At 26.2% G+C, this 23,517-nt stretch overlaps 3 protein-coding genes across 5 annotated transcripts in view; 1 reads left to right on the top strand and 2 right to left on the bottom strand.

Annotated features, from left to right (window-relative positions):
* Nucleotides 1–215: 215 nt before the first annotated feature.
* Nucleotides 216–6,008, bottom strand: LOC107074119 (integrin beta pat-3). Its single transcript, XM_015335223.2, has 15 exons — nucleotides 5,475–6,008; nucleotides 4,960–5,161; nucleotides 4,637–4,865; nucleotides 4,462–4,558; nucleotides 4,167–4,337; nucleotides 3,977–4,075; nucleotides 3,695–3,871; nucleotides 3,031–3,189; nucleotides 2,824–2,958; nucleotides 2,437–2,727; nucleotides 1,719–1,952; nucleotides 1,009–1,122; nucleotides 739–928; nucleotides 522–661; nucleotides 216–424 (listed from the first exon to the last, which is right to left on the bottom strand). Exons 1-15 carry the CDS (start codon nucleotides 5,637–5,639, stop codon nucleotides 356–358), a joined length of 2,472 nt encoding a protein of 823 aa, XP_015190709.2. The 5' UTR covers nucleotides 5,640–6,008; the 3' UTR covers nucleotides 216–355.
* A 1,572-nt stretch (nucleotides 6,009–7,580) lies between these two features.
* LOC107074120 (uncharacterized) lies at nucleotides 7,581–11,815 on the top strand. 2 transcript variants are annotated; one of them, XM_089177172.1, is made up of 3 exons: nucleotides 7,581–7,702; nucleotides 10,013–10,090; nucleotides 10,487–11,815. In XM_089177172.1, the coding sequence occupies exons 2-3, from the start codon at nucleotides 10,040–10,042 to the stop codon at nucleotides 10,634–10,636; spliced, it is 201 nt and encodes a 66-aa protein (XP_089033298.1). In that variant the 5' UTR covers nucleotides 7,581–7,702; nucleotides 10,013–10,039; the 3' UTR covers nucleotides 10,637–11,815. The 2 variants fall into 2 exon arrangements, with proteins under 2 accessions (XP_089033298.1, XP_089033299.1); XM_089177173.1 differs by lacking the exon at nucleotides 7,581–7,702 and adding an exon at nucleotides 7,727–7,886.
* Nucleotides 11,816–12,828: 1,013 nt separating this feature from the next.
* Smox (Smad on X) overlaps nucleotides 12,829–23,517 on the bottom strand; it is a 30,671-nt gene continuing 19,982 nt past the window's right edge. For both annotated transcript variants that reach the window (XM_015335226.2, XM_015335227.2), the window contains exon 6: nucleotides 12,829–23,386. In XM_015335226.2, the coding sequence (XP_015190712.2) occupies nucleotides 23,118–23,386 (269 nt within the window). In that variant the 3' untranslated portion in view covers nucleotides 12,829–23,117. The remainder of the gene's footprint in view (nucleotides 23,387–23,517) is intronic.

Genomic DNA, 23,517 nt, shown 5'->3' with positions numbered 1-23,517 from the left:
AGAATATCCTTCCTCGGTAATAAGGAAAAAGAAAATAAATAAAATCAAATCAAAAATAAGCAGAGAGAAAGAATCCTGCACGTTTAAATGCGAAGAACGAAAGACGCCCGATTGGCGCACTCATTAAGAACCAATTAAACATCATGGCGCCTTTTACTTTCAAGTTCTTCGCACACGGTGGCGCTAGTTGTCGGATGCATCTAACTTCACGCATATAATATGCATAGGAGTAATATTTTTATTTGCATATACAATTATTTTAAATGTTGTTAATTCTTTGTTTTTTAGTAACGTAACGTTCGTTAAAATTCCTTTTGAATTATTTTTCAAATATGAATATGTGTGTTGTTGTATTTTAACGGTTTCCTTTGAACGTAGGATTATTAAAAGTTGACACTGCGTGTTTATAAAGAGGATTGTCACTCTAAAATTAAAATTCTTCATATCAATTTTATTGTAAATAATAAAACAAAATACTAATACTTCTAATAACAATAATTAAGAAATATGAAATTACTTACGCGGTTCCATCTTGCAAGTACACGCTCTCTTTCAAATTTTTCGTATTCTCTTTTATCATGAACCATTGTTACCATCTTCCATATTAAAATAATCAATAGTCCTGCCAATATTACACTAATTGCAACACCCAAAGCAACACCTACATGAACAATAATTACATTTATTTAATAATTTTTTTGTATACTATTTGCTTTCATTTAAAAATCTCTTTATTACCAAAAACATCGATTGGTACTGGACACTCTGCTTTTTTTTGCACTAAAATCTTGATCATTTTATCTTTATTTTCACCCTTTCCAACATACTCGTATTTAAATGCAAAAAAACAACCCCCGTCTCCATCAGTACGACAATAATGAGTATCCAATTTATAATCGTTTTCGGGATCTTCTTCTACAACGTCTACCTAATAAATAAATTTGTTCACAATTTTTACAAATAATTGAATTCAAGTTCTCATCAATTTATATAAATAATAAAACTTACAATATTGATTTGATAATAACAGTTGCAAGTTCCATTTTGAGCAAGTGGACCAGTCCCATAAGCCATGCATTCAACGCAATCCTTTAATTCCTCGCATCTCTGACCTGGACAGTTCTATAAACAAAATCTTCTTGATTATTATTAACTCATACGAGAATTCTATAAAAGTCAAAATAGAAAGTAGGCTAATTTCGATATAGTTCGATAAAATTCGAAAGTCAGATAAATAATTGCCAAATAACCGAAAATAATAAGCCTATAGCAACGTTATTACCCGTAAAAAGAATGAGACAATTAGTTCGTCGATTTTACGATAATTGAAAAGTTGAACGAACGCACATTGGTATGTCGCAAGAATAAAATTTTAAAAACTTCAGTGAGAGATAAGAAAAAAAAATATGAAGGATGCAAATTTGGTTTAAACTCAAGGAAGCAAGTCGATTAAATATAAATTGAAGTTAAAAAATGTCGAAAATATTTAGCGAAATACTTTGTACGAAAAAAAAAAGAAAGAAAAAATTCATTTAAACGAACCAATCAGAAAAATTATTTGTTCCTAATTCTTGTAAAAATACGTAATTGACAATTATATTTTGTCAAATTTGCAAACAAAAAAAGAGCAAAAAATCAAAAGAGGATTCGTTTTTAAAAACGTTGATAAATATTTATCTCTCAGTTTTGTTCCTTGATTATTTTTTTTTTTTCCGTACCGGACACTCCTCGCAAAATTCACCGGAATATCGGATCTTGTCTTTTTCGTGACAGTGGCATTTGCCACAAATGCAGTCACCTCGGCCGCTGCAAATCGTTGAGCTTTTCCCGACTTTATTCGTCGAGGGTAAAATACACGTGCTGTTGGTCTCCTTGCAATCACAGGTTTCGCCGCTAAAACCTGGCCGGCAATTGCACCTACCGCATTCGCACTTACCGTGTTTGCCGCAGACCTTAAAAGCACCGAAGTTACATGAAACAAATATTAGAAGATATGGTATCAAGATGATGCACTATGTAGAAAAATAAAACAAAAAACAAATATAGAGAAATATGTTTTCTTCTTTTCAGGTAGAAGAAATTGTCTTCAAAAGTAGTTTGTTACAAATAAAACGAATCTTACGTTTCGTCTGTTTAATTTCTATACAAAAAAGAAAATAAATTTCTTTTAGAAAGTAAAATCATAAAACTTTGATTAATACGTTTGAGAGAATCAAATATTTCGGTGAGTTTATTCGACAAATATAATTTTAGTCCACTATATTTAATTCTTTTTCTATTTTGAATCATTTGTCGGAGAATCTCATTTGAATTTGAACGTAGGCGTATATATATATATGATAAAATTTCGTAAAAGTCATATCTATATCGGTAAAGATAACGATACCCCATCGTATAAATAATTTCGAAAATAAAACGACAATTAGAGAAACTCACCTCATCTCCGCTTCGTTTGCAAGAAAAGTTATCGCATTCGCAGTACTTCCCATAAAAGATTTCCTGCGGGTTCTCGCGTTTCATGCAATTGCAGACACCACATTTGCAAGCACCGTGACCACTGCAAATCTCATTGCTTGTGTTACTTGCTTTGCAATCTTCCGTTACATTCTGACTACTCGAATCAAACTCTTGTCCCTTACATTCGCATTGTTTACCGTAAAAACCATCGTTGCAAAAACAAATACCGCAAGTCAACGTGCCTTTTTCTCTACATTTAACTGAATTCAACTGATATAAACATAAAAATGTATTTATTTTGTATCGTTCATATTTGTTAAACATATGTATATATATATTTACTTATTAATTAATAAAAAAATATACCTCAAAATTTTCTTTTTCTTCGCAAGGACAATCACAAAGAATTTCAATATCGACAGTCAAACTTTCGTTAATTCCAAGTGGTCTTATCTCCAACACTTGATGCCTTTCGCTTAAATTTTTTGGACATTCAAATGCCTGAAAAATAAATCATATTTACATTTATTTGCAAAAGTATTGTAAATAAATTTTGTTCCAGTTTTGTTTTACCTTCAAAACGATTTCAAATTCTATGACATTGCCAACACGCAATCCTCCGCATTCTTGCCATTCCATTAATTTTTCTGTCGCATTCAAACATCTTGAATAATATTTAACGTTGATAAAGTTTGGTTTGTTATCCATCATCGACACTGAACTCACTAATTGCTAAATTATACGATGATGTCATTACGATACTATTATATCAATATCTTTCAATTTTATAGAAATTGTTTTTCTTCTCATAAGTCTCTCGAGATATTATTCGAATGTAAAATAAAAAAGATAAAAAAAATGAATTGTAACCTTTCCTCGTTGAACTTTCTGATAATGACTGATCGAACGTTACTTTGTCATTATCATTATCGTTATCAATATTATTCAAATTACACGTTATTGATATTACAAAGTTTCACTTCAAGCAAACAAAATTATTTTTAAACATATAAAAATTATTTTTTTTTAGACAATAATACCAAATAATATCTAATTCGTAGTTGAAATTAATGAAAAACTAATTAAATATTATTACATATATGGTACGTACGTAATTTAATGTTTATGCTAAGGGTCGTGAAAATATTTGCAAAAATAAAAGGGATGGCCATACACAAATATAAAAGTTTAAAAAAAGACTAATATTAATATAAAATTAATATAATAAACAAAATACCTCGTATTGTCTGCTGATGAGTGCAACAATATTTTGACCATTGCCTTCCATCGTATCGATAGACGATCCTCTGATAATTTCACTTAAATTTTGATAAAGCCTATAAGAATCGCTATTTTTTTTCGTCGGCAAAGCAAATATAATATTTATGTTATGTTTTTGAGATTGCTTAACGATCTATGTTGAAAACAAAATTCAATTGCATTATAAACAGAAATAATATGATTGAATTCATGAATTCATTAACCAGGAATTGTCATTGAAATCAATGAATTGACATACCTGAGCAATCGTTGGATAATCTTGAAGCAACGAATGACTATAATATCCCTGTTTATCTAAATGACATTGGCAATCATTTGGTTCGACGATACCAGCCAACTGAAAATCCCTGAGTTTCAATTAATATTGAAAATGATTTATGTTATTTGTTTATATAGCAATGAAATATTAGACAAAATATTTGCCATACTTTTCCATCACCTGCCAAATGAAAAGTGTCGTCTGTAGAAAGTACCAGAAGATGACGAGCTTTATCTCGCCAACCAATTTCATTTGAACAAACTATGGCTTGCATCAAAGCATCAAAACTACCCTCGGGTAAATCGATGTTGCCGGAAGTTTCAGTTTTCCTCACTTCTTCCTATAAAATTAATGAATACTCAATTATTACTTCATCCTTTTTTAATATATTAGAAATATTATTTTAAATAAACATAAACTAACTATCCATATTTTATTATTGTTATAAAGAATATGAAAATTACCTGGAAAAGTTTGGCATTTTCAGTGAGTGACAGCTGATGCTTAAATCCATACGCTGGAGCACATGTGGTATAACCACCATAACAAGGATTTTGTAACCTAAAAATAATTTGTATTTTGTTACACAAAATATATCAATTTTAGAGTATATTTAATATCATGAAAAATCGAAGCTACCATTCTTTTTCTATATGATTCATCGGTAGGACAGCCTTATCAATGAAACTTCCAAAACCAAGACGAAAATTGGACGTTAATTTTTTCATTGCTGATTGTAATTTTACAGCAAGTTCGGATAATTTATTTTTGTAAGCTTTCATAGTATATGATAAATCCATCAGATAATACAAATCAACGGGATAATCTTCCGCTTGACTGTACTTCAAAATAATCCGATATTCCTCGTCTTTGGAGTTTATTTTATACAAAATAATAACAATTTTTTTATAATTTATTAAAGTAATATTATGTTGAAAAATATTTTTTTTTTAATATCTTACCTTTTCTTAAACGTAATTTAATTCGTTGAGGTTGTATCTGAACTGGATTTTTTCCTTTGATAGAAGACAACGTAAGATTTTCAATAATCGTCATTGAATTTTGTATATCAACAACGTCATCTTTTTTACACCATAAATCACCTTCCTTTAATAATTTTTCTCTCGTAACGCAACGTACAATTTGTCCGTTCTGTCCAAATGTCTTGGAAAAATAAATCAAATAAAAAAGAAAATATTATATCTATATTTACTATATAACCAAAAACAATAATACAAATCAAAGTAATTAATTAACAAAAAAGTTCTTCCTACATTTTTCAAATATATCTTTCTATTATAAATTATTAATAAAAACAAGCAAGAATTATTTCAGTGAATTATTTATAAAATACAATGAAAAATATTAAAATGGTGTATTCAATTTTTGAATACATGAGAATTGATTAAATATTAACATAATTATATGTTTTCTATAAATCAGAATTTCTTTTTACACTCATTTAATTTATTCTTACATTTGCCGAACACCAAACACATTTTGGGGTTTGCAAACATTTTCCACATGTTTCTTGAGACGCACAAATACTTTCGGAATCTTTGTATTCACCTGACACTAAAATAATAATACTAAAAAGAAATAAATACGCGTGCAATGAGAAAAGTACACATGATCGATGCATTGTATGACTGTTTTATTTCTACGATTCGCTCATGCGAACTATTCCGAGACTGTTATAAAAAGTTTTAAAAAGTATAGTAAGTGAGTAATGATTTAAAAGGACATTGCGGTATTTCGCGGAAGTTATACTGTGATAAAAACGATCGGTCTATGTATCACTAAGTAAATATTCCAACAAATTAATTGTCTCTCTCTCTTTCTCATCTTTAATTCTTAGAAATAAAATGAATCGAGTCTTGTAATTGCTAATAAAAAAAAAAATAACTAAATTAAAAACTTATGATTTTTTTTTTTTAAATTATGTAAAATGTAATGTTTGTTTATTATTATTATTAATCAATAGATATGTGCAATTAAGTTAAATACGTATTATTACACACACACAATTTTGAAAAAATTATATTTAAATAAATAATAGTATTATATATATATATATATATATATATATATATTTTTATAATAGTATTAAACATTGTTAATGGTTTGTTATACTATTAAATGTAAGGCATAGTATTTTATTTTAAATAGTAATTATTTTCGATATTTTATATAATATTTTAATAAATGACACCATAGTATTTTTTATATTAGAAATACTAACATATTACTGATTAGTTTTAACACTGTATTATAATAATTATTATTTATATTATATCTTTGACAATATTTGTCAACATATTTCTTATCTTGATCTTCCCAAAAACTACATTTCCAGCAAACGCAATCTTCATGACCATTACAAAGTATTTCGCTATTATCTGGATCTATGCAACCAAAAGTGAACGTGCTGCAATTGCAAGCTGCCTCAACCTATCCCGAATAGCAACGACAGGTTCCACATGGACAAGCTCCCTTGACCAATGTACAACTACGAAAATTTACATTGAAAAATATCAAATAAAATTACAACAACCTTGCATACAATTCAAATTGTTAAATTGTTTGAATCAAAGTTATCAATCAAAATGAATAACTTACGTAGGAAAATTGTATATAAAATATTAAAGGTTTTTAATGTTTTATTGAAATTGTCCATTCGTTGGAAGAAAATATAATTTTTGAATGAATAATTACTCCAGAGACTAAGCACAATCTCAAGAAAAAATTGTCTGATAAAAACATTTGTAAAAACCTCAAATACACTGGCCACGGCCGTTGCACACTTTTGCGGTTTCATTGTCGGCTATACAATCGTCTATGGTGTTCGACAATTTCTTTGGTGAGCGTATCCCACAAGGATAATCCTGTGCCAGACAATAAAAAATAATCAATAAAAATATCACGAACGATAACAACTTCCGCAACATTTTCGCACGAAATCACGAATCCTAGGACTCGAATAATTTTCAAAACAAAAAAAGAGTAAAAATAGAAAGAGAAAGAGAACAGATCTTTAAATCACAACGACCAGCTCGTGAAAACTGCGAACGACAGTGCTCTCGTTTTAAAATAATATTTATAATCATTGTACATATTCTGAACTCTTTGATAAGCACGTCGGTTGATAAACTTGTAACAGCGTGAATCATTTTAATTGCACGAATTGAAATTAATCAGAAACATAATTATTTTTTTCTGTTTATTTCCGTCTTTCCTCCCCCCCCCCCCGATAAGAGCTTTAACAAAAAAAATTTCTTCAAAAAATAATTTATATCCTGCTAATATTAAATATATCGGTAAAAAATAATAAAATAATAATTTCCACACATTCGCAGGATGAATGATTAATCTTTTTATTTTTTTATTACATTTAACAAATTGATTATAATTTTGTTATCTTTTCTTTTTTTAATAATTTTAAAAAAAATTGAATTTAAAAATTAATTCAAATCTATGAGATGCATGGAACACCATCTAGCGTAAATTTCTATGCAACTAATAATGGAATCGTTGTTACCATCCGACGGTGCATATTTATCGTAAGATGGCGGTCAAAGATACTTTCCATATAATTTCAAAAAATCAAATAATAGTATATAATATATCAACTAGACGGTGTCGCTGTGAGTTTAACACGGAACCACAAAACGAGTTTCTTTTGGCCAGAAAATCTCGTGCCACCAGGTGAGTCCAAAAACATCCTATTGCTTCAAAAAATAATGTGTGTTAAAATTAAAAAGATATAAACCATCTCCATAATGGAAACTTGTGATTCATTAATAGTCTTGATACAAATTTTAAATAATAGAAAGAATTCTGTGTTATACGTGGTTATATAATCTAATTTTACTCCCTCGAAATATAAAAGGTTTGAACAAAGATTTTTAATAAATTATTAGAACTGTTTATTTGTGAAATTTAAGACCTCTGATATATTCAATTTTACCGAATAATTTGTTTATTTAAATGTCGAAATTTTTTTGTAATAAATGTCTTTCCAAAATTAGGTATATATAAGTTTGATGTGGTTAAGAATGTGTATAAGCTTGATCATTTGACATTAATTATCTACCGTAGTCATGTAATAGTAATGTTAAGTAACACAATTGTCTTTTGTAGAAGAAACTCATAAATTTAACAACTCATTAATTTTTATGTACGTTTAACAACGTGTCACATGCATTATCTCGCCTTTTTTTTTAGGTTAAGTTCCCCGGCAAGAAGTTTTTATATCTTTTTCAATCTTTACTTTGACAATATAACTTTAGTTCTATTTTTATATTAATCTTGTGGATGTAAACTATTTTTTTAAAGTTTTGTTCTTCGAATTTTTATTGGTTTAAATTAGTTATTACAAAAATACATCGGTAAATATATTATATTAATAATTCAACGTGTTCACGATATGTATTAGTCAATGAAAAGTTTAGAAAAAAAAAAATTTAGGAGAGAACTCGTTCGATGTTTTATATTTTTCTTTTATATAATTTATAAAATAATCGTTATTTTCAAAAAGAAATTTTTTCATTTTATAATAGTGCAAATAAACAAGTTATTCTATTTTAATTTTTACACCATTAATGAAAGACAATTGATACCGCAAGCGCGCGAAATTCAAATCATTAAAACGTTACCTGGTACATTTTTTCTCGTCTTTAAATAACCAAAAGCTTTTGAAATTATGTAATTTGGAAGGTTGCCTTCAAATTACACATCGCAAAATATATGATACGATTTTTTTCATTAAAAAATATAAATAAACTTAAACAAAAATTAAATAAATCAAAATAATTCAATTTCATAATTACTGATTAAAAAACAAACGCTTTATTAAAATTTGATTTTAAAATTATTTTTGATCAATGTAAAATTATTTAACATTAAATGAATTACAATTTGTATTTGTACAAATTATAATTCACAAATGTAGTCTCATTTTTTGTATTAATTTAATTATTTATTAATAAAATTGGTTATATATATATATATATATATCAAAATTGGCTGTCATTTTAATTTTTGGCATCTCATGATTGTTCATAGACATATATAACAACATTGTATTATTTTAAAACTTAGACGGCGCCAAGAAGACGTTTTTGTCTTCTAGTTATTATTAAAACAAATGTCTCGAGATGTTAAGTAGAGAACTTTGTAGTTAAAACGAACATGTAGAAATAAACTATTGTTGATTGATCATTTAATCATTCATTGCTCCAATAATTATACGTTATAAATTTCATAAGAAAAATTGGTGTGCGTCAATGAAATTTTTTCTCATTTGTAATTAAATTAATCTTAATATTTAATGACGTAGAATATTATTTTTTTTGACCTGAATAAATCTATGTATATGCTTGTTTGAACTTTGATTTCTTACTATAATATCTCAATATTATAAAACATTTTTTTTAAAGTATATACTATTTGCAGGATATATCTTAAATAAACACTATTAGAACAGATAAAAATAGAACATATTGAAAAAGATAAATTAAAAATTTAAAGATTAATCATTCAACGTATTACGTACAATCTTATCACTGCATTATCAGGTTTTAGTATACACTATAGTATACTCTACATATACATGTAGAACTACAATGTAATTATAAATATAATCTCTAATTTTATGTCAATATTAGAATTTTAAATAATAAGTCATACCCATTTAGAAATATATAATATGGCTTTTTATGTTGCGTCATTATTAATTAAGTTCAAGAAATAATAAAAAGTAAATTTAATTAACAATACTGTTTACCTACAATGATTGATTCTAAAGTCCTTAGGTGATATTAAAAATTAATTACACTTACTTGAGACGTTTTAGGTTTTTAAACAAATATAAAGTTTTATAATCAAGAAAAGAAATTAATTTAGAAAGTCTCAAGGAAGAATAATTCATTTCTAAATCACATAGAAACTTTTGGCCCCCTCTGTAACTTTTAAAGAAATTGTTAATTTATTTTTCTTTCTTTTTCTTTTTTTTAGAAACGGACCCAATATCGCAAACTCGAAATGCATCTGTCCCAAACTTACCGATACGGTTTTAAATTGACATTTTATCAGGTTGGTATAATGTTCTCATATATTTCATAATCACACATTATGTAATCTTTGAACCTTCTCATCTTTCTTGCGTTAGCAAGAAAAGACAGTGGTTCCCAAACTATTTTGTTCTGTCGTCCCCTTGCAAATTTTTTTCTTTTTTTTTTTAGGTACTGAGAAATGAAAAAAAATTATTGTGCACTCATGTGTGTACTCATGACCTTTTTTTAATTGCACACCCACTTTGGGAACCACTGCATTAATATACTTATTAAATTGTATTTATCTCAATAATTATTTTTGTTTCTAGCATAAAGCTTTTTATTATGAAACAACAAATTATTTTTTTGGCTATAAATCTTACAATAAAAAATTAAAAAATGTAAAGAATAATTTTGTTTGTAATTTTCTTTTCAGACTGGTTCGTCAATTATTCGTAAAACTAACGAAGAACGTGGAGTAGCAGCATGTGCTTTATTATTAGCAACAACTGGATTATCATTGAGCATGTTTTCACTTAAACAAATGCTATCATGCTCCCAAACACGTCGAAGAAGATTAATGTAATAATTAATTAATTGATCAACGATCGTAACCAACACACAAAAACGAGAGAAGTGACGAAGAATAAAAGTAGTAGAAGAAAATTTAAGTGAGAGCAGTTATTGGACATTGATGATAGAAACAAAAAGAAAAAAAGAGCAAATAATTCGAGTTATTCGAATATGTGTTCGTGTGAATTCGATTTAGAAAATACAAATAAATAATACGAAGTTGCAATTGAAATAGAAGAGATCAAGAATTGAACAAAATTGTAGATTTCATTTTATTTAGGATATAATTATTATAATGTGTATATTATAAAAAATGATATATAGGATATTTTAATTATATCGAATTAAGTATTTGATATATTCAAGAATGGGGAACCTTTTCTTTTAAATGGATAACCGAATTTAATTTTCCAATATAGTGGAAAGTAAAGCTGCATCGATTTCACAAACCATCACTTACTGATTTAAACATATTAATTCATACTATTCTCATAATTATATACGTCATCAATTTGCATTTTATATCAACAATAAATCGCATAGAAAATTCGAAGAAACGTCATGCGGCTTTAAGGCAACAAGTTCCCCATTTCTAGGTTTTAGATGAAGTGAGAAATTTAAAAATTGTTATTGTAAAAATTATATTAAAAAACAATTTTCTCGATCATTTCGTGTAAATTGCTAAAACTAGAACTGCTCTAAGAACTGATACAATTAATTAACAAAACAATTTTCTTGTAAACGCAAACGGTGATATATATAAACACATATGACCATTATTTTCAAAATTATTCGTCTCATTTACATTAACAATATTCACAAGTCAATGAATACGGTGTCAAAAATAATTCTATAATATCTCATTCATTAATTCTTTGAATGAACTCTAAAATAGAAATATATCACCATATGCGTATTTAAAAACCTCGCGAGTTTTTCTGTGCCATTTCATTAATAATTCTTTTTTCTTAAGAGTCCACATTTTAAATCAACTATCGTACAATCAGACTGATTGATTGAAAAAAGGAAGAACCTATCCTTTCTTTTGCTTTTTTTTCTATCTTCTTATAATTTAGTATTGTACACGATACTATTTAATGTAATTATATTTCGGCCCAACAACAACATAATCTCAAATGTATTAAACGCAACACGTTGTATACTCGCCATATTATATGATCTATTACTATCATAGTGACTATATATTTATAGTAGTACCTTTGTGATATAGTTACGTATAATTGTTGAACAAAATCTTTTTATTTTCATTTTTTATTTGTTTTGTTTTAAGCTAATCCTTGCATCCCACCTATACGTGTCTCCGCGATATTTTTAATTCTTTTCATTTCGTCGGCATATATAATATATATAAATATATATTTATACATATATATATATTATAATGTTTCTTATCTATTCTTATTGAAAAAGTATATCCTTAATGTCGGCGATACCTATTATGATTTTTAATAAAATTCATAAAACTAAATCAATGACTAACTGTCTTTTTTTTATAACTTGTATTTGATTATAGAATATAAGTGTCGCCAATTTTTTCTTTTATTTTTTTCAATTAGATATATCTTATAGGTCTAAAGTTTAAGTGTGTTGTAAGTCTTGTGAAGATTAAGTAGATTTACTATGAAAAAGAAAATAGTGATAAACGTGATTCTATTAAAAGTTATTTAGCTTTTTTGTTCATAGATTTATTTAATTTTTATTGATTAGAAAAATAACTCGAATGATATAATCAACCAAAAAGAATTACACATTTTCTGTTATCATTTTTTTTACTGATTTATAAAAGAACATTTAATTACTGTAAATAAATTTTGTTTAACCTTTGCTTACCACACTTGGTCCAAAGGACCCAGACCTTTTTTGCAACTTAAGACATTTTTCTCAATTGTTTAACTTTAGTAATTTTTTAAACATATTTAAATTTAATTTAAAGCTATAAAATCTATATAATCTTTTTAAGTAAGTATTAAAGAAGTCTCAGAAAAATGTTAAAGTAAATCTATGCAATAGTTTCTTTTTTATAACGATTGTTCTCGCTCGGGTCTAAAGAACCCGGGTGTGGTAAGCGTGTTACTCCAGGAAGGGTGGTAAGCCAAAGTTAATATATGAAAAAAACAAATTCTATTGGATAGGATTAGTTTGGATTATAAAGAGTCTTAGATAATTTCATTTAAAAACGTACAATTTTTTGGGACTTAACGTATACATTTATTTATAATTATTATACAGTCTCTCACACTCGATATTTCTCGTCATATAAATCTTTCGCAATAATTTTTTCCTTTCCCTTATGTTTCTTTCTATTCGTTCCCCACACAGACGAAAATCAAACAAAAGAAAATATCTATTTTAAATAGAAGAAAATTATAATAAAAAAAAAAAACCACCTAATTATTTAATTTCATTTCAACACAAAACGATTATTTTCGAGTATATTTTAATAATTCGATTCGTATACTTATTTTGTATAAACAACTTTTATTCGCGTTTAACACACGTTCGTTATTTATATTTTTTATTTAATTCTTTTTTTTTTGCAGCAGCAGCAACAATAGCTGCAATTAATTCATTATCAAATTTAAATCGTAATAAAATAGAAAAAAGATAATTACAATCGACGGGCCGTTCGATTCAACAAAATCATGCGAAAATCCAGTTAATTTTTGATATTTAATTTAATTTCATTTCATTTTTGCATATAAAAATCACAAAACAAACGAACGAGATAAGAAACTTTGGCAAAAAGCTGTTTGAACCTTTGGCAAACGACGATCGTACAGTTATTGATCACTTTTTATTGAAAGATTTACTTTTTCTTTTTCATTTATTTATATTAGTTTATAACTATATAATAATAATACCGATTATAGATATATACATATATTCTTTTTACTTTTTTTTTGGTTTTTTTGTTTTCTATCAAATCACGCCAAATTCAAATTCATTTGAATTAAAACACTTTAACATATAAATTAAAGTGTGTGTAAATTATTTATATTTATATAAATATATTATATTTCTAATTTTTGTTTATAATTAAAATAATAATGTAGAAACAAAATATTCAGATAAAAATTCAAACCTTATCTCAATATAAAAAGAATGCAAACAATTTTTTTTTTGTTTTTTTTTTTGCTTTTTTTAAATTACTTTAAGTAGCTTACATATTTCTTACTACTTTTAAGATATACAAAAAGATCATGTGATTATTTTAATTATTATATTTCATATCATTGATTTAATCAATAATTGTACTACGATTCACCCTATGTTAAAAAATTCATGTGCCATTAATTAAAAGAACAAAAATTAATAATAATTAATCTATGAAATAAGATATCGTATTTACGAGAAAAAAAAACACATTAATTAAATAGAAAAGAAAAAGGGAAGTGGGGAAAAATAAAACAAGAAAGAGTAAAGGGCATAACATTTAGTTAGAAACGTAACTTTACCAACTATCACAGACGATTCGTTTCAAAGGAAAATAAAAAATCAAACCAACAAAAAATAAAAGAAAAATAATAGTTGCAAAGAAAGAACACTTAGAGAGTGATTATTACTATGGGGAAATAAATTAATTAATTAATTAACCCTTTTTTTTATATTCGTATGTCGCGTTTTAAAATGTAAACAAAAATATTATTTGCTGTTGCAGTTATTATTTCAATTATTTATATTCATTTCATTTGTTTCATATTATCAAGAATGATAAGAAAAAATATATGAAACAAAAATCATGAATTTACAAAAAAAAAAAAAAATAATAATTTCACCTAACAATTCATTTTAAATTAAATTACAAATACATCCCAAAAACGATCCTTAGAAGATAACAATCTATTTAAAAGGATTAATTATTTTTACAATTCATTGATTCTTAAAGTAACTCTTGTCAGAATTTTCACGGGGGGTGGGGGTGGGAGGGGGATCAAATAACAATAGTATACTAAATACACTAATGGCAGTTTTTTTTTCTTTTTTATCAAAGGATTAAAAACGAGTGTCTATCGTGTGATTACTATTCATAATACATACAAAAATATCATTCGATCTTAAGCACCCCAACCCTAACCAATTTCGACCTTCAACTTTCAACCCTCACGTTAATTTCCTTCGCGATATTAATAGCAAAGATAATATAACAGTGAAAATAACAAATTTAAATAAAAATACAAAGTTTAATTATAATCAAAATCGAATTGATTAATTCGAACAGCCCAACGATCAAACATTTTCGAATATTTTTGTAATCAAGACGTCATCATTGATGATTATTAACACAAATACACAAATAAAATGTATATTATGTATATTGGAAAAAAAAAAAACAGAAAAAAAAAATAAAAATAATTCAATACGAATTAGAAAGGTGATAGATACATATTTTTCAAAATATTCACCATTCATTTAAAGCATGATTTTATCTCCGTCTTTTTTTTCTCTCTCTTTCTCTTTCTCTTTCTCTTTCTCTTTTTATCTTTGTTTCTTTTTTTAATTTTTTTTTTTTGGTACGTACATATTTATGTATTTATGTATTTATGTATTTATATGTATATGCGTGTATTGTGTTAAGTGTGCCATGTAATTTATGTACATTTCGTGTATAAATCCGTCTCTCCATCTCAATTTGTTTTTTTAAATCTATTATAAAAGAATTTTAAATCTACGGGGAGAATTGGTACAATGTTGATACAATGTTGTTTTGCATGTGTTTTTTTTTTCTTCTTTTTTTCTTCCTTATATAATTAATTCATTCGTTTCATTCATATTTTGTGTGTGTGTGTGTTTTTTTTTATACTTATATAATTCTTTCTTTCTCACATTCTTTTACTCTCATTCTCTCACTCTCTCACTCTCTCTCTCTCTCTCTCTCTCTCTGAAATTTATTTTAATCGATCACTAATTTTCACCCCTTTCTTCGGGTGACACACCCTCATTTAATCCGACATTATTAATAATCTACATTTTTTTTTGTTCGCACTAGCGCCATAGGTAACATAACATAATTAATTAAAACATCTATCATTCTCCGTTTATTTCGAATCCCATGATTGATTTTCGATCATACAAATTCTGGCAAGTTTACGCATCTCGTCCTTCGTGTTTTTAGTCCGATATTACGAAAATTTATTTATTTATTTATTTGTTTTCTGTCTTTTTAGAACGAGGGGGAGGGGGGGGGTATATGCGACAATCAAGAACAAATTCGAAATAAATGAAATTGAAATAATATGATATGAAATTTTTAAACAGCGATGTTGCGAGGCGTTTAATTAACTTTTACTTTTCTTTCTTTGTTATTAAACTCGCAATAAACGTTAATAAAGATAAATATTAAACATAATAATTGTTGCAATCAGTAACGAATAAAATACTGTATTACAGTGTTCGATAACATAATCATCATTCGAATAATAATCTTGAAATACTTGGATGGCTGATATTTGTATCGTCGTTTTATATTTATTCTTTTATTTACTTATTATATTTTCTTTTTTTTATTTATTACTTTTAAGAGAAGAAGATGATATAACAAATATATATACTATATATATATTATATATATGTATATATTATATAACATTATTACAATAAGAGGAGAAAAAAGAGAAAAGTATTTATCAAACTAATTAATTACGATAGAAGGGATAGTGAAAGTTGAAAAAAAAAAGCAATAATTAATAGCGACACTATACAATGGTAAAAATGTTCAATGTACAATATGCTTCCTTATGGTTTTTTCTCTTTCTCTCTTTTTTTCATTTTATGTATATGTATGTGTATCCTTACACGTGTATGTGTTGTGTGTATGTGTGTGCGTGAATTAGTTTTAAGTGTTAAAATGTTATGTAATATAATAATAATAATAGTTATCGTAGTGATAGGATCACGTTCTTGCTATTTATCCATAAACGTTGGTAGTAATAGTAGTAATAGTAATAGTAATAGTAATAGTAATAGTAATAGTAATAGTAATAGTAGTAGTAGTAGTTCGGTAGCAAAATATTTCTTCGCGTTCTTTTCTTTTTGTTCTTTTTTTCTTATTTCTTTTTTTTTCCTTCATAATCTCTTTCTTCTACGTGTCATCATCTTCTTTTATCATTTTCTCTTCATCTTCATCATTTTTATTTTTTTTTTCCTACAGAAATTACATCCCTTCATTCATCAAGTTGAGTTTTATTCTTATTTATTTTTTTTTTTTTTAATATATTAAATATATGTATAATAATTGCGTGTAACTAATTTTTTATTGATAACAATAAATCAATAAACAATAAATGGCTACATAAAAAAAAAGAAAAAAAAGAACAACGATTAAAATGTATCACTAAAATTCCTTTTGTTTTTTTTTCTTCTATTTTCTCCACATTTTGTTTGTTATTTTAATGAAAAAAGTTAAAAAAAGATTTTCCAAAGTTCAAAGTTTCTTTTTAAAACTATCTATTTTAATTTGTATTCGTTTCTTCAATTTGTTCTAAGAAAAAAAAAATATTAATCATTTATTAACAAACGGCAGCCAAGGGTTTTACGTACAAAAGGAACCTGTAAGTTGTCTCAAAAACGTTTCACGTCTTTTTATATTTTTTTTTTTTGCTTTTTGTTGTATCTTTTTTTGTCGTTTTGGTATTTCTCCTTTTTTTTGTTTACTTCTTTTAAATTATGTGCGTGCAAAATTGGACCCTCGATACTTCTCTCATTGATCATCGTACTAATAATATTCATTTTCTTTCTCTCTTTCTTTCCTTCATTTTCATTCTCATTCTTTTGCATTCTTTCTCTCTTTGTCTAGCACATTATAAAAAAATAAAACGAAAAGCGACCACACGAGCAACGTGGGTTCAACTTATTCTCTCGTCGTAATCGAAATTTACATCAAATTTTCAAATTCAAACATAACTATTATAAAATATTGTCCCCCTTTCGGTAAACTTTGAATCATCTTTTTTTTTTTCGTTTCTCTCCTTTTATTTAATAATAATTTTCAAAATATATTACGATAATTTTTTTTTGTTTCTTTTTTTTGCAATAAAATATAAATCTTTCTTTCTCTCTCTTTCTCACTTTCTTTCACTAATTTGTTTCTCATTCAAGACACTTTTCATCGGTCTTCTTTTGTTTTTCTTTTTGATCTCTCATTGAACTCGCATACAAATAAATCTAAAAAAAGAATTTGATTTTATTAAATTTTTAATGAAAATAATAAATTTGTTTGAAATTCTTATTTTAAAAATCCTAACACGACAACGATCTTCGTCGTGTGCATTTTTATTTCGCAAATAATGAAAATTCTCTTTGTTTTTTTTTTTTTTTTTATTATATCTCGTGATCGTGTGTTAAACACATAATATTATTGATATATAATATTAATTTATATTATAATTTTTTGTTTGTTTTTGTATTTTTCTGTTACTAGATTTTTTTTTTTTTTAAATTCTATCATAAATATATTTATATATTTATATATATATATCGAAATATACAGTGTTTAATTTTAGCTTGATATCGCATGTGTATTTTTTTTCTTCTTTTTTTTATATATTAAAAATTCACACTTCGTCAATATATTCGTACATTTCTTACAATTCTTCTTAATCATGAATACATTTCATGTATTTATGTATGTACATATAAACAGGTTGAGATCAAAATGAACTTTTTCATCAAAATTAAATTTTAAATAAACTATTCTTTTTTTTATATTAATTTTTTCCCATAAATTGTTCTTAAATAAGCATCCATTAAGTTCAATGCACAACTCAATGACGTTCAATTATTAATTTACAACTGTAATCGCATATAATTGTATGAACAACAAATAACTTATTGTAAACGAATTTTCGTACAAATCAAATTATTTTATCTCATCCTGTATGTACATGCATGTAAATGTTTTTTTTTCGTTCATATTTTCTTTTAAAAAGTATACAGTATTCTCGATACAGTCATACACCGACGATAACAACAAAATAAAAAAACATCCAGATCGTTTGTCGATTAGGAGAACAAGAAAAGAAAAAAAAAAAAACTCGAAATAAAATTTAGAAAATAAAAACAATAAAATATCCATATAATATACTCGTGCAATTTTGACAATTACGTAACAGTATACAATTTATTTTCTATCTCTTTCTCACTATTTTTTTTTCTTTTTATTACTTCACACATACATTCTCACTTTTTTCTTTATCCTGCATACTATTCGTATAAAGCCCAATTTTTTTTTTATTTCCATTCCATAATCTAAATGATTTTCATGATTTTTTTTTTTACAATATCGTATAATTTTCTTGACGCACTTCTCACTAATTTACATTACAATAATTTGTTTCTTTTTTATGCTTTTTTCTCCCTTTTTTTTTTTTTAATATCATAATTTCATAAAAACAATTACTATAAGAAAGCGTTTCATTTTTTTTTTTTAACAAGAATAATGATTAAAATAAGACACTATATTATGTAATAGTGATATATCTAATTGTTCATTTTCTTGTTTTTATTTTTTACTTAAAAAATCAACGCTAAGTTCTCTTGTAAAATACAAAATGGTTTTTCTTTTTAACTTTTTTATTTTCACCAGATAAAAACTTTTGATAATTCGTTTTTTCTCTCTTTCTTTCTTTTTTTCTTCTAAAATTGACTGCACATTCGAAAAATCGTCTACGATTTCTATAAATCTGCGTGTGCATGCAGAAACCTGATATGTGATATTTTTTTATTTTATATATAATATATATATAGATATATAGACATATTGGAAAAATATATTATTTTTTAACGCTATATCCATTACTTCGATCTCATTCATTTTAGAATATATTTCTATGAAAACTTTATAACAAGTTTCAATTAAATTTCATTAAATCAAATCAAATAAATAATCATACGAGCATATAATTAGATTCTAATAAAATATACAAATTGATTGTATAAATCAAATTATTTGTTGATGTTTCAACAAATTAGTTAAATTACTTATCAAGTTCTTGCATGCACCCGACAGAGAGATATTACTTTAAAAACGAGTTAAAAACACAAAATAAATCTCACCATGATGAAAAAAATCATTTTCTTCTAGATTCTGTAAACACGAGAGTATAATTTTTTATTTTTTTTGTTAAATAAAACAAATAAATTCTATAATTCATTTCTATTAATATTTTATCACATTTTCATTATTAAAATGAACGTATTATCATTATCATGATTATAAAATAATTTTTATAACAAAACAAAAACGAAACAAAACTAAAATCAAAATCTAATAAAAATTGGTAAATTTACCAATTAATTAAATTTGTGTGTATGTCTGCCTAGCACGAAAAATATTCATCCAATTCAACAAAATATTAAAATAATTTTATTAAAAAAAAAAAAAAAATGAATATAAATAAAAATATTTGTTAAAAATTTCCAAAATTCTCATTGAGGTTATTTATAAAAATTCTTTCATGCGCTCGACACAGAGAGAAATTACTTTACACGCGTTCAAATCACCTAAAAAATATCACCGACATTCAAATCATTTCTTCTAATTTTCACAGTCACAATTGTGGTAGTTTCAAAAGAAAATCAAAAATTCTCTATTTCTTCCTAACTCATCACTTATTTCGTTTTAAGTATTGAAACGAGATCATCATCATCATTATCATCATCATTATCATCATTATCATTATCATTATCATCATCGTTATCATAATGATGATTATAAAAACATGTTTATAATAAAAAAAAAAAATCAATCAAAAAATCGTACGAATCTCGTATAATTATATATAATACAAATCTCCATTATATGAAAAACTTCAGAATAAAAAGTGCTCAATATGAAATAATTTTTCACATAATAAAACAACAAAAAAGTATGTTAAACAACATTCGATCTTTTAATAAATCGAGACAAAAAGAAATAAAACAAATAAAAAGAATCAACCTAATCAAAAGTAGTATTCAATAATTAATTACGTTTGTGTGTATAAGGCGTATTCATATAATGGAAGCTGTATACTGTATATATAAAAACTTATATGCGAGAAAACGCATATCATAAACATCCAATTCTCATTAAAGGTGAATTTAATATGCATACAAAAAATCTAACGAAGGATCGATGACTTATTTTCTTCTTTTTCTTCTTCTTCTTCTTTTTTCATTCGTCTCACTTGATTTCATTTCTTTTTATTTAATCAATTTTGTTTTTTTAAACGAGAGACCATAATAAATACGATATTATACTGATTTACAAAAGTCTCTGATTACTATACGTGCACTCTCTCTCTCTCTCTCTCTCTTTCTTATTTCAATCATCGAATCGAAATTAAATATTTTTATTACCCCTTCCTCAGACAAATTAGCAACACAAGTTTATTGTGCCGATTAAACACGTGTTACGTGATCCATTTTTTTTAAAACTAGCTCAAAAGTTTACAATCGTGAATCGTATTATTTTTTTTTCTTCGATATTCTCGATCATTTACACTGATCAATCACAAATCTTACAGTGTATTTGATGAACGAATCACTCTTTCTCTTCTAATTAATATTATTATTATTATTTTCTTTAAAAATCACAGCTTTAGCTGATTTTCTTGGACCATTGGAAAATCAATTCAGTTGTTCCCAATGGAGTAAATAATTTTATGACAATATGTGTAGACTACAGTATGGTTGTTTTCGATATTAATGAAATTAAATCTGCAGACAATCCAATTTTCTGGAGATATCTTATAAGGTTTTTAGATATTAAACTTTCATCTGAGATAACTATAGGGACAACTTCAATTTTTTCAACTCGCCAAATGTGTATTATTTCTCAAGGCTTGGTTTTCGTACTTGATTTTCTTTTCACCCTATGTCTTTACAACATTTTGTGATATACAGACTATTATATCTATTATCATTGCTTTCTTCTTAGATTTCATTATTATTATTCGATTCAGATTTCTCAACATGGAGCCTGTGATACTGAGAATCGTACGGACATGCATCAAATACGGCCCTTTTATGAAACGTTTAGTTTTACGATCAGATTTTTTTTATTTGTTATTGGTATCTACAGACGTATCGTCTGTATTCAAAAACTTTCTCATAAAATGACATGTTTCTAGGACCACCCCTTTTTTTGAGTTGTTCGTATGTAAATATCAAGATGTTTATGATTTTCAAGACGGTCAATAATTGTTTCGGTATAACGACCGTTACAAAAATGACAAGGGGAATAATTTTTACTTCATCTAACTTTCTATAGTCGTCTTTTGATCCCTGCTGCCAGTTCTGTATATTTCCTGAAAATTTCTTTAATTGTTTTCTCCACATTGTTAATATTTGGGATCGCGACGTCTACATAATATACCACCTTTATTAACCGTTTATTAATCATCGTCATGACCGGTCTGTTATTATTATTATTATTATTATTATTATTATTATTAATATTAATATTATTATTATTCTTAATATTATTATTATATTATTATTATGAATATTATTATTATTCTTGTTATTGTTTTATAGTTGTTATGCTCAGATCTTCAAATCGAGCTTTCTCTATTTTCTTATTCTTCTTCCTCACCACAAAAACAGACTATGTACTCTTGATGTGCACATATTTTGGAGCAAGTAGATTTTTTTCTCGTTAATTCCATTTTTCGGTATCACGTATTTAACATATTAACTATTTATGTTTATAGATTTTAACTTCCTGGACAAAATAATAATCTCACGTATATGTTCTGCTATCTTTCATTTCTTTAGAACAACATAGAATATATTTCTAGATATATAGTAAATATTGTATAAATGTCACGACGTAAAAAAAGAAGGAATCAAAAGGAAACGGAAGAAAGATACAAATGTTAAAAACGACATAATAGTATACTTGAACTTTTTGTTAATACTTCCAACGATCTAAATGTTACGTTTACTCAAATAAGTTTTGATATAGGTCGTAAAAGGAAATTGATTGAAGAAACCAAGATTAAAAGAATATTTTCTTCTTTTTACGTCGTAACATTTATCCTCTATTAACTATATTATTAAACATTCAAAATTTGTCTTCAATAAATTAAATACAATACACATTCGTTATCATTTTGTCCGTGATTTTTATACGTTTTTCATTTCTTCTTCTTTTTCTTGTCTCACACTAACTGTTGTAACGTTGTTTCTTCACTGTGTTGTTTTGTAAATCCCGGTAATGTGAGGTGATATATATATATATTTAATTACAATCGACGACGTAAAAGGAAATGAAAAACTGACCCGATTAACAACAACAACGACGACGACGACGACGAAGACGACGACGATGATGATAACGACGATACGATAAGAAAAAGAACTTCGTAATCATCCTTATTATTTTTTTTTTGTCTTCATTTCTTTCTTTCTTTCTTTTCTTCTTGATTTTTGTTTCTTCCTTGTTTTTATTTCTTTCAGTAACTCGATAATTTTATATTTTTTTTTATTTTTTTTTAGGACATCGATGAACATGGCAAACGTGGCGAACCCATTTGCGTGAGTACCCTATCCAACCATTGCAAAGGACCGTTCAAATGTAACTCGATCCAACAAGGTGTAGAAGTTACTGTCTGTCTTCGATATTCCGCGCCCCAACCCTTAACAAAACTCATTCTGATCGTACACATACGCGTTAATTGATATACCGCTTCGAAACCTTGCGACACAGATTGCGACAATAGTGCCGCAAATTCTTGATTGTTGAAGATCTTCAAATTACAGCCTGTAATTAAAAAAACAAACATATTTTTACAATTTTTGTTTTTATTCTAAAACGTTCACATACCACATGAGAAACTAACAGTCTACTTTATAATTTGATTTATTTCATTTGCCGTACATGTGAATTTGCAT

The sequence above is a fragment of the Polistes dominula genome, unplaced genomic scaffold (genome assembly GCF_049000335.1).
Source record: "Polistes dominula isolate Pdom_NZ unplaced genomic scaffold, Pdom_raw_medaka contig_20, whole genome shotgun sequence".
NCBI lineage: Eukaryota > Metazoa > Arthropoda > Insecta > Hymenoptera > Vespidae > Polistes > Polistes dominula.
The sequence above is the reverse complement of the archived record's forward strand: the minus strand, read 5'-3'. Positions and strand labels throughout refer to the sequence as shown.